This window comes from Lepidochelys kempii, chromosome 6 (assembly GCF_965140265.1).
Source record: "Lepidochelys kempii isolate rLepKem1 chromosome 6, rLepKem1.hap2, whole genome shotgun sequence".
Classification (NCBI taxonomy): Eukaryota; Metazoa; Chordata; order Testudines; family Cheloniidae; genus Lepidochelys; species Lepidochelys kempii.
Window position 1 is genome coordinate 77,268,329 of NC_133261.1, and position 12,462 is coordinate 77,280,790.

The window sequence follows — 12,462 nt, forward strand, 5'->3', positions numbered from 1 at the left end:
CATCATGGGCGCTAAGAAGGAACTGAGGGGGCGCTGGGTTGGCAGGGTCATATATTGAGTGCCATGCAGGCGCCACTCCAGGGGGCTCCACAGCCGACCCAATGGATGCTGCTAGGGGCACCGTTCCCCCTAAGCTGTGCGCGTGCGCACACAGATCCTAAACCCTGTGCATGTGGCAAAAACACCGCATGCACAAAAATTTGCACTGAAGAAATTTTTTGCACACACGGCCTGTCAAAAATTAGAGGGAACATTGGCTAGGGGAAAAACTTTGTGACAGCCATGTGTGCAGTGCGCGCACACCTAATTGGAATCAATTTGAGCAATCACTCGAAGAAGAAATGTATTTCTTGCACCCCTCAGAAGCAGAGCAAAGGCTTATGGGAGTCAGGGGTAGCAGAGAAACGGAGGGCGAGGGAAGCAGTTGCTGGGAAGGAGCCTGGGAAAGAACCTGAAGGATTGTTGGGTGTAGATGGAAGAAGTATGGAACAGGGTTTTTTGTTTTATTTTGTTTGCTGGGGGGGTGTTAGTGAGCCTCCCCCATGCATACTCTGGCTGATCCCTAGCCTCTCCATTCAGTCAGGCACATCTGCCCCTATCCCCATGTGTCTCTACACCCCAACTCAGCCACCCCCTTCTCCCTGTCCCCATGAATCCCTGCACTCCCTCTTAGCTACCCCTCCTCCCCGCATCCCACGTATCCCTCCACTCCCCTCGCCCCATCCCCATGTGTCCCTGCACCCCCACTCAGCCACCCCTCCTCCCCCTGTCCCCATGTGTTCCTGCACCCCCCTACCCCCCATGTGGCCCTGCACCCCCACTCCCATTCAGCCCCTGGCTCAATGCGGTCACCCCACTAGCCCCTGTGCCTCTGTCCCAGTCTATAGGACACCCCCTCAGAAGCCCAGCCTGCCCTGCACTGTCCCCCCTCATCATAACCTCTCATCTAGCCCCGCAAGCAGGGCACTGTGAGGAACACAGCCTCTCCACAGCTGGCTGCTCCAGTCTGAGAGCCAGCTGCCCTCTGTTCTGGCGCCACAGCAGCCCTTGGTGGGTGAAAGGTGTAACTACAGCACCTCCCCTGCAGAATGTATATTTTCTCCGGGGGGGGTGCGGGGGGTGGGGGAAATCTATAGGGGACATGAATTCTGCACGCCTGCAGTATTCCCCCAGGAGTAGCCTCTAGTAGTGATGCAGAGGTGTCAGCAGCCCATGATCTCCATGGTCCCAGATTCTAGCCCTACAGACCCTTGCACATTAACAGTGTTTGGCTTTGGGGGGAAAAAAAAACGGTAAATTTATTGTCTGATGTGAAACTCTGACACTATATTTGGCAAAACCCTTGGGTCAAGTGTAAGGAACAGTTTATCTCTATGAAAAATGATAAATGGCAGGTCTGCCATCAACGCATACAATTCACTCAGCCTCCTAGCAGATGTTATAGCAAAAATAAACAATATTAACAGATAAAGAAAGAAGACTCTTGGCAAGGTTTCAAAAGGAAGCTGCATAAGCACAGACAAAACTTAAGATCCCATGCTGCAACAGTATCTCTCAAGAAAGGAGACCTGTTACATAACCCCTTTAAGAACTTTTTAACTGCACCATGCGCAAATAATGATCTACCATCCATAAAGACAAAATAAGCTGACAGAGCCACCAAGTGGATTCAGAAAAGAATCATAACCCTTTAGGCTTTAAATAGATCACATATTCCAAAACACAGAACAGAGGCAGTAACTGCAACTCAAAATTACACTGTATTGTAAAAAGAGACAAACTGAGCCCACTGCAAGTGACAACATTTTCTTGCAGACTGCTTTCTAAAGGTAAGCAATAATTCTGAACCATTACTGAACAGGATTGCTCTTCCACTAGTCAGAGTCTGACAAACCAGGCCATCAGATGAAGAGACTGAGGATACGGATGAAGAATTCTGCCATACTATTGTAACACCAGGTACAAAGACAAGGGAAGCAGTCAATACACTCCTCCTGACAGCTGAAGCAGGTCTATATCCATATACCATCGCTGTCCTTGCCAAGCCATGTGACCCAAATTAACCTTGCCTTGTCCTATCTCATGTTCTTCACCACCTTCTGAATTAATGGAAAGGTGGGGGGGGGAGGAGGGAAGTAAAGTAAAAGCTTTGTTATCCGGCACGTTGGAGGAATGAGGGGTGCTGGTTAGCTAAAAATTCTGGTTAACTAAGAATTATACTTACTAATGGGTTGGGGCGCGGTAAGGAGTGCGGGGCATGGGCTCTGGGAGGGAGTTTGACCATGGGAGCAGGCCCAGGGCAGGGGGGTTGGGTGGGGGAGGGGTTTTAGGGTACCAGTTCTGGGCAGTGCTGACCTCAGGTGGCTCCCTGCAATTGGTGACATGTCCCTGCTACTCCTAGGCAGAGGTGTGGCCGGGGGCTATGCACGCTGCCTCCACCCATTGGCTGCGGAGCCAGCACTCAGGGTGGGGGCAGCGCACAGACCCCCCTTGGCCATTCCTCCACCTAGGAGCAGCAAGGACATGTCGCCGCTTGCTGTGCTGTCAGCAGTGCTGACCAGGGTCCCTTTTAGACTGGGCGTTCTGGTCGAAAACGAAATACCTGGCAACCCTATTGAAAATTTGTACTGGGAGAGATCAGAAATGCTGGTTTCTAAAGCTTTCCAGTTGGTAAAGTGCCAGATAATACAGCTTTTACTGTATACAGAAGCCACTTTCCCCAGTGCACTAGGAAAGTAGGAGATAGACCAGTTGTCCTTTTCTACTCTTGGACAAAAGAGATGACACTTCTGTGACGTTATCTGATTAAAATATGGCCACGTAGATCATTGTTACCACCGCTGTTATATAATTGCAACAAGTCTTATACAAAGTATGTCAAGTATAGGGTCTATACAAAAGTTACGATTTGCTGAATATGATTATCCAATTTGTATGCATGTATCATTTTTGTATTTGAAGTTATGAGTATTGGCTCTCTCTCTATATATATATATTTCAAATGCGTTTGCTTTTGGGTAGCACCCACAAGGTATTTAGCCAGCACATTGTGAAGGAACTATTTAAGCTGAATGGTCCATCAAAGAACACTTAACTCACAATGGAAGATGCCTATCTACACTTAATGGACTTTCCTGTGAACGTTCTAACTGGAATATGGATAATGACTTCTGCTATGACTAAGCCAAGCATGCATGGACATGTGACTTGCTCATGTGACTCCAACCACCATCTTGTTACCTGTAATTTTCAACAGTGAGAACAATGGAATTCCCTTCACTTGGCAGATGCTGTAAAAGGCCCTGGAAACATCTCTATTTGGCCTCTTTCTTGCTTAAGACCCTGGACTATGAGCTTATACTAATGGGAGCATTCTAAGCAAAGGACTGAGGACCTTCTAATGATTTGGAAGCAACCAGAGATTTAACAAGCCAGCAGTTTATTCCATCACCACTATAAGCCTGAACCAAGAACTTTGCATTTATTGTATGTATTTGATTCCTTTAACTAATTTTAACTCTCACCTCTCATTCTTTTTATAAACAAACCTTTAGATTTTAGATCCTAAAGGATTGGCATCAGTGTGATTACTGGATAAGATCTGAGTTGTATATTGACCTGGGTGTGTGGCTGGTCTTTTGGGATCTGAAGAACCTTTTGTTTGATGAAGTTGGTTTTAAATAACCACTCATCATTAAGTCTAGTGTCTGGGTGTTGAATCCAAGACTGGAATACCTATGGAGGCTGCATTTCTGACTTGTTAGCCAGTGAGGTGAGCCAGAATTTTACTTTTGTTGCTGGTTTGGTATATCTCATGGAAGAATAACCACCAGTTTGTGGGTGGGGGGGGAGGGAGGGGTGTCTACCCTTTTCCCTAGCAGATTGTCCTGAATTTGGTATTCTCAGTTGTGATCCAAGAAGGCACGGTGACAACTTTTTGTTGAACCTGGCTGCAAACCGGCCTACAACACTTGGTCCTTTAACGACCACTCATGCATCTGAGAGCTGTCCCTGCTTAATTGATCTGCCAAACACATTGCTCTCCCTTGCTAAACACGGGGCCATCAGGAAGACATTGTGTGTTTATCTGCCCTCTTAGAGATAGGTTGGCAGGAAGCAAGAGCTGCCCAAACTAGTTTAACAGGTTGCAAAAGTCCATCCTATTTCTCGAAGGAGCTCCTAAAATGTTAACTACCAGATGTGATGTTTCATACTGTAAATTAAAACACACTAACTATATTATCTAATTATTAACTAGTTATCTAATATTAATAGACTATTCCTATAAGACACTACAGTAGGAGAAAACCCTGGATCCTCAGGAACAGACTGTTCACTTCGTCTGGTGCTGAGGTTGGAAGAAACAAGGAGCCCCCTTTTATGCCCTTCCCCTCAGAACATTAGCAAACATTGAGGGGAGGGATAGGTGGGAGTGCATGAGCATTCCAACAGGCACTGCTTGGAGAAGATTCAACAGTTGGGCTGCACTGGTCAGTGCATTACCCATAAGCAGGAATATACTGGGCCACTCAAAGAATCATCAGGTACCATCTTTCACACAGGCTCACCATCCTTTCAGTGGGATTTTTTTTTTTTTTTTAAACAGCAGTGCAACTTCAAGAGCAGGCTTTTAATGCTAATTAGTTGCAGGCTGTATTCAGAAACTAGACTGAGGTACCACAATGTACAGTCTTCTGAAGGAGATATCTGCTGAAGTTTGGATGGCTAACATGTTAAGTCTCATGAACACATGCAGAGACAGACAAGTTGCTACCTTGCAGATTTCTTCAAATGAGGAGTTCTCTGCCCAGGAAAGGGATACTGCTCTGCTCTGCTGACTTAACTTTTACCTAAAGGTTTTAGAGCTTTCGTTTTGCAAGCCTTCTTGATGCAAAATTTTAACTACCTAATAGATACCTTCTTTACCTCATGGGTGTTATAGTACAACTAGGACACAAGACTTTCTACAGGCCTGTGATCTTATATGTTTTGAGCACCCTGCAGACATTTAGCATGCATCATTGCCTTTCTTTGGGGTGTTCTGGTTTGGTGCAGAATTGGGAAAGAATCATCTCCACTCTGTGAAAGACACAGTGAAACTTTTGGAATTAAACCAGGCTCCAGGAAGAATACCTCTTTATCAGCACTGAAGGTACAGTACTGTGACTCCACCAATAATTCTCCCAGTTCCCAAGACTTCCATTGCTCAAGTGATAGCCACTTGTGATGCTCCTTCAATGGAGAAGTAAATCAAAACTAATGTGTCCAACTACAGATTCAACTTCCACAGGGCTCCCCTATATATTTCCAGAAGGTTAAATAGGGAGACTGCTGTGAAAAAGCACTTGATATAAGGGGAAGACTCCTAGAACTATTCACCGCCAATATGCTGATGAATGCTTTTAGAAAGCGTATGCCTTCAGTTTAAATCGCCAGACTACCCCAGCAGTATTCCAGAATTAGAAATGTATTTGATGCTTTGATTCTTCATGTTCTTCTCTACACCATGAAGCACAACTGAACCAAATTTTAGCATATTCCAAGTCTGTTTATTTTTTTCCTCAAAGCTAGGAGACTGTTAATTGCTTCCCCTCTCCCAACAGTTGTTTCTATTTAGCATCTACACTGTTGAGTATCCGTAGGTTTAGGTGCACTACCAATCCTTGATTTAGGAGATCTTTCAAAAGTGACAGAAAGAAAAAAAAAGGACAGTACCATCTTATCTAGAAATAATGGTGTTCTGGTATAGGCTTGGTACTTCTGTGGTCCCCAGCATCATAGCATTCATAAATATTAAAGGAGTCATCTTTACAACAAAAATGTGAAGTATATCCCCAATTTTACAGAAGGGAAACCCAGACACAGAGAGATTAAGTGATTTGCCCAAGATCCCCAGGAACTGAACCCAGATCTCCTGGGACCTAGTGCCTCAATCACAGTACCGTCCTTCCTCCCTTAAGTTCAGTGGGTTCTCCTTTGATAGGGAGCCTGCCAACCCTGCCTAACTGCAGTAGTAGGAGAGGCTTAGCTGGCTCTTTCGGTAGAAGGTTGCCTTTGAATGGCTGTCCAATTAATCCATAAGTTTAGCAATGGCTGAATCAACTATTGGGAGGGTGACAGTCTGATTTTTTGTTTTGTACCAGCACAAGATTTTTTTTAGACAGATTAGAGAGCCTCTTAATCTTGTTTAGTTAAATTGGAGTGGGAATTACCACATGCTTTTGTAATTATTAGAGGTATACCGAGCTCTCTTCTGGAAGTTGAGGGAAAGATTTTTTTATTTATATGACTGAGATTCAGGACCCACAGGGATGACCAGCTCTGCTTCCTAGCTTTATCCTGAAAGGAATCTCTCCTCTGAGAGAGGAGATCCTGAAGCAGACAGTTCATTCTTATACTCAGGCTCGCTCCAAGTTGCATATGTGACCTGCTCAGAGAAAACAGGATGGTGGACCATCTGTTGTTGCTGCTGCTGGGAGGCAGTGAACTGGCAAATTTTCCAGAAGAGAGTCAAGCATTTGTCATACCCAGGGACTGACAGATTTGGTCCTGCCTCCTGAAGCATAAGAAAGGAATACCACTGTAGGAGGCGTGAGATTCTAAATCCTCCTTTTTCCATCCACTGCAATTCTTATCTAGAATTATTTTATCTCAGTGCGAAAGTGACTGTAGGTCTATATATACACACACTACTTACCTCCTAAGGACGCATGTAGGGTATGCGTAGTTACGCACCACAATGAAAAGCAGGCTATGTTCACACTGCAGTGTATAGCTACATGTAACAGTGAAAGGCTCTGGCATGGGGGAGGCAGAGCAGAAAAGCTCATCAGTGTGGAATTGTCAGAGCCTTTCCTTGCTGCTGGAGTCTTTCACTGCAGCAGGGCAAGGATCCTGCAGCAGGGAGGCAGTGGGACACCACACTGCTAAAAATAGCAGTGGAGACAGGGAAAGCACAGCAAGGGTGAGTAGAAAGCCCTATAGGGTTCATACCCACACAGTTCCAGAGAGTCTTTACTTGCCTAAGCAATGCCTCACCATCTGCTGCTATTTATACCCGTACGGGGCAGGGGTGTAGTGTATGTACTTTACAGGCCAACAAAAGGAGTGTGCAGTGTACTTTGTAACAAAAACTAGGACAATGGAGCTGTAGTGATGCTTATGGGAGTGCTGCTGCCCTTCCTTTTCAAGTGCACTAAATACAAGCAGTTTGCAAAAAGAAGGAAAACCGTATTACAGAGGATAAGCAAAAGTCAACATTCTTGCTAAAGATATCATTAATTACACATTATCAGTTATACCACATTACTTTCAATAGCTCTGTGAATCCACAAGAGAAAGAAAAGTATACCTTATTGATGGCACAGGCTGTCTTTTCTCGTGTAGATCCACTACTTGTCCTTATGATCTTTGATAAGTCTTCTCGAGCAGCAAGAAGGTGAGCAAACGTAATGGTTGTTTTAGGAGACAGTGCGTAACGCTTGGGCTGATAAATTCTCGCTATGTCATCTGTTTTAACCTAAATGATAAAGTCAAATATAATTCAGTTGCTAAGTATTTCATGCATAAAAATTCAAACGCTCAATGGCTGTTCGTGTGCTGTTTGGTGACTTACACACAGAGCACAAAGTTTAGACATTCAAACTACCTTAGTAAAAACAGTGCCAGTCACTCTTATAAATGTCTCCTGGCCTTGCTCACAACAATCAGCTACTGTTCACAAAAAAATGGTAATACAGATGTTTCATTAATGCTGAATCCTAGTATTACCTGTCACAAATTGACATGGTCTAGTCCATGCCCCATCCTGTAACCAGTCCCTTGTGAGTGACCCCTTTAATGTGTCAAACCCCAAGGGTCCACACAGTTCTACAGGGGAAGGCCCACAGCGTCCATGGGTCCAAAACTGGGCCTTTGAATACTAGCCATCCCTGTTTCTCTGTGGCTCCTTGCAGCAAATCCAGCCAAGCCGGAAGCCTGCAGGAGGCTTGTACTGTACCCCTTCATGGTGCAATGCTCTCAGTATGTATATGCAGGCAGCCTTTTCAAAAACAAGGTAACCATTTATTAGTCACCTGGTATACATAATCTAAAAGTGCTTAGGTTAGCATAGAGAAGTGAAGGTTAAGACAGTTCAGACTGGCTCAAGACAAGGCTCCCTTGAGCCATGTTGCTGAAGGAACCATCTCTGCCTCCCTTCTCCATCTTGTTTCATTTCCATTAGTTTCAGGTGACTATCCTGTATCTCTGATAGCTCAGCTCTTAACATAGACACCTCATAGAATCATAGAATATCAGGGTTGGAAGGGACCCCTGAAGGTCATCTAGTCCAACCCCCTGCTCGAAGCAGGACCAATTCCCAGTTAAATCATCCCAGCCAGGGCTTTGTCAAGCCTGACCTTAAAAACCTCTAAGGAAGGAGATTCTACCACCTCCCTAGGTAACGTATTCCAGTGTTTCACCACCCTCTTAGTGAAAAAGTTTTTCCTAATATCCAATCTAAACCTCCCCCACTGCAACTTGAGACCATTACTCCTCGTTCTGTCATCTGCTACCATTGAGAACAGTCTAGAGCTATCCTCTTTGGAACCCCCTTTCGGGTAGTTGAAAGCAGCTATCAAATCCCCCCTCATTCTTCTCTTCTACAGGCTAAACAATCGCAGCTCCCTCAGCCTGGTACCTTTTGTCTTTGTTCTCTGGACACAGCCATGCTGTGTCCTCATCTTCAGCTGCCTCTGCAGCTAGGTGTTAAGTTTTGATCATTGCAGTTTCCATCGTCTCTGTAGGGCTTCCACTCAAATGTGTTACTCCAGCCCAGAAAGTCCTAGTGGCTACATGTCTCAAATACCTACCCTGATCTCCCACATCGTATGGAGAAAATAAATTCTCCCCCTGCCCCCGCAATGGATAGCAATGCCAACATGACAGGTACAGAGTCATACAGATAGCTCATAAAAATATTGAGAATTCCCACATTCATCACACCACGACAACACCTCTCCTTCTCACTGGAGACAAATGGAATCTCTATTTTCCAAAGTACCCAAAGGTCCAGCACTTTAGAAATAAGGCTGCTATTTTAAGGGAATTAAATGTACCCAATGATAAGCAACATGAAAACATAACATCTTGAAAATATGGTCAATTGATTACCAAAAAAAATCAGTATTGCACAGATACCAGCAAGAAGGGCAAAACTACAGTGACATTGTGCAGAATGTGAAAAGAAACTGAGAAGGAGAGAAAATATGAACTTTTAAAAACAGGGAACAAAGGGAGAAAAAAATGCTCCTTGGGAGACTGGGAGCTTCAGATCAACTGGACATTTGCCCACTGACACTGGACACACACTGTTCCCTGCAGTAATATATTGTTAAGGAATGAATGACAGTAGGACTTTCCCACTGTGGGAAACTGAAAACCTGAATTCAAAAAACACCATGGTCAAAAAACAGAAACACAGGGGCCAATAATATCAGGGGTGGGCAAACTTTTTGGCCTGAGGGCCACACGTGGGTATAAAAATGGTATGGCGGGCCACGAATGCTCACAAAATCGGGGGTTGGGGTGCAGGAGGGGGTGAGGGCTCCAGCTTGGGGTGCAGGCTCTGGGGTGGGGCCAGAAATGAGGAGTTCAGGGTGGGGGGGTGGACTCCAGGCTGGGGCAGGGGAGCGGATGAGGGCTCCAGCTGGGGATGTGGGCTCTGGGGTGGGGCTGAGGAAGAGGGGTTGGGGTGAAGGAGGGTGCCCTGGGCTAGAACTGAGGGGTTTGGACAACAGGAGGGGACTCTGAGATGAGGCAGAGAGCTGGGGAGCAAGGAACCAAGGGCTCTGGCTGGGGGTGCAGGCTCTGGGGTTAGGGTGGGATGAGGAGTTTGGGGTGCAGGAAGGTGGGACCAAGGGGTTCGGAGGGGGATCAGGGCTGAGGCAGGGAGTTGGGGTGGGGGGGGGGGAAGGAGGGTGGGAGACCTCAGTGGTGCAGGCTCCGGGCAGCACTTACCAGAAGCAGCAGCAGCATGTCCCCACTCCAGCGCCTATGCAGAGGTGCGGCCAAGTGGCTCTACGCACTGCCCCGTCTGCAGGCGCCACCCCCACAGCTCCCAGAAGCAGCGGCGTGCCCCCTACGGCTCCTACACGGTGACGTGACGTGGCGCCGGCCATGTGGATCTGTGTGCTTCCCCATCCACAGGCGCTGCCCCTCCAGCTCTCATTAGCCGCGATTCCAGCCAATGGGAGCTGTTTGGGGCAGGATCAGTGTGCAGAGCCCCCTGGCTCCCCTATGAATAGGAGCTGGAGGGGAGACATGCTGCTGCTTCCAGGAGCTGTGCGGCGAGCCCCTGACCCTGCTCCCTGGCGGGAGCTCAAGGGCCAGATTAAAAGGCCTGATAGGCTGGACATGGCCTGCGGGCCGTAGTTTGTCGACTCCTGATCTAAATGAATAAAGGCAATTCACCTCTGGACTCAGAAGGATAATTTCAGTCCAAAATGTTACTGTTTGGGGAAGTTATAAACTATAGGAAATAAACTAATGTTTTTACTATTACTATAGAAAAAGAGGAAGAACCTAAAGATAGTAAGATTTTACACATAACATACAAAAGGCTAAAATTAGCTAAACAAAGGGTCAAATTGTTCCTTCCACCTGCATGAGGAGAGGGGACAAAAAGCTGGTGGGGACATAGAATAAAGGAGTTGTCTCTTCTCTGCATAGTTCCCTATTCCTCTCTGCAGTTCCTCCCTGAGTGATCTACAGTTAGAGAAGGGGCAAGCCTGATGTGAAAAGGGTGGGAAATGGATGTTCTCTGCAGCTCTGCCCCCCACTTCTCAACTAATCCAACAGAACTAAGTTAAATCTCACCCAGCATTAACTGAGATCCTTCCCAACTGTATAACATTCAGGACAATATCAGGTGAAGGAGGCTGCCTAGACTACATGACTCCACACCAGAAGGTAGGGAGGAGAGAAAATGCCTCTCTGAAGACAGTCCTTGATTTTGGTATCTCTAAGAAGAGCTGCACATTTCAAGGAATGAACCTTTCCACCTACTGCTAGAGCTGAAAGTAATAAGGAAAACAGGGAGAGAAGGATCTGGATCTCCACAGCTTCTTCTGTAACCTCAGTTCCTCAATTAAGGAGTCATCTGGCTCAAAGCCCCGACCCCCAGAATCTTGCAAGCTATACAAACACCAAACAGTAGGTCATATGACAGGGGCGGGCCAACTTTTTGGCCTTGGGGCCACATCGGGTTTCCAAAATTCTATGGAGGGCCAGTTAGGGGAGGCTGTGCCTCCACAAACAGCCAGGCATGGCCCAACCCCCGCCCCCTATCCAATCCCCCCTGCTTCTTGCCCCCTAATGGCCCCCCTGGGACTCCTGCCCCATCCACCAGTCCCTGTCCCCTGACTGCCCCTGGATCCCCCCCCCCGCCCCGACTGCCCCCTGCCGCCCCATCCAACCCTTCCTCTCATTCCTGACTGCCCCCCTGGAACCCCTGCCCCTATTCAACCCCCCTTCCTCACATTCCTGACCACCCTGACCTCTATCCACACCCCTTTCCCCCAACCATCCCTCCCGAACTCCTCTGCCCTCTATCCAACATGCCCCCCCCGCTCCCTGCCCCCTTACCACGCTGCCGGGAGCGCTGGTGGCTGGCGGCACTACAGCCATGCTGCCCAGCTGGAGCCAGCCAGGCCACCACGCAGCTCAGAGCACTGGGTCAGGCCGGGCTCTGCAGCTGCACAGCCCCAGGAGCTTGCAGCCCTGCCTCCCAGAGCATTGCGCTGGCAGAGCAGTGAGCTGAGGCTGAGGGGGAACAGCGGGGGGCTAGCCTCCCGGGCCAGGAGCTCAGGGACTGGGCAGGAGGTTCCCGTGGGCCGGATGTGGCCTGCAGGCCGTAGTTTGCCCACCTGTCATATGAATACATCATACATATCTGAAATCTGCTCTTGTAAATATATATTGTTCTCAGCTAAATATTTATAAGATTCCATGTACATGTTATGAAAAGCTAAACACAACTGAAAATTGATTTCTCAAGGCTAAGTTTAAAATTTTCCAAAAGCAGTTTTTTTCAGGTGCAATCTACACCCACCAATATTATACCTGCATTTTACATAATTTTAACAATAGCTATAAAATTGAGTACTTGTGCCTCTTGCTACCTCCCGTGTAGCTGTGTTCAGGTATGAAGAGACATAAGTACTCAGATTTGCACTTCAATTCAATTTTGCAGGCAAAAATTGTACCCTCAAAAGGGAAGCTACACTTCAACCCTTTGAAAAAAATCTACCCAGTAATGTAATTTCAACCTTTAATGCAAGATTACAATAGGTCTTCTGCAAAAACAAAATACAGTTACTGAGATTTCCAGAGTTTCTAAGAACAGGCTGCTGACTCATCTCACCACTTTAACTTCATTAAATAAAACAATGGTACACTTTCTTCATAATTGAACAAAAACCA

The 12,462-nt window shown here is 46.7% G+C and overlaps 1 protein-coding gene across 2 annotated transcripts in view; it reads right to left on the reverse strand.

Moving 5' to 3' along the window:
* Positions 1-12,462, reverse strand: part of FAM98B (family with sequence similarity 98 member B) — a 46,990-nt gene that overhangs the window by 8,690 nt on the left and 25,838 nt on the right. For both annotated transcript variants that reach the window (XM_073348853.1, XM_073348852.1), the window contains one exon: positions 7,352-7,519. In XM_073348853.1, the coding sequence (XP_073204954.1) occupies positions 7,352-7,519 (168 nt within the window). The remainder of the gene's footprint in view (positions 1-7,351; positions 7,520-12,462) is intronic.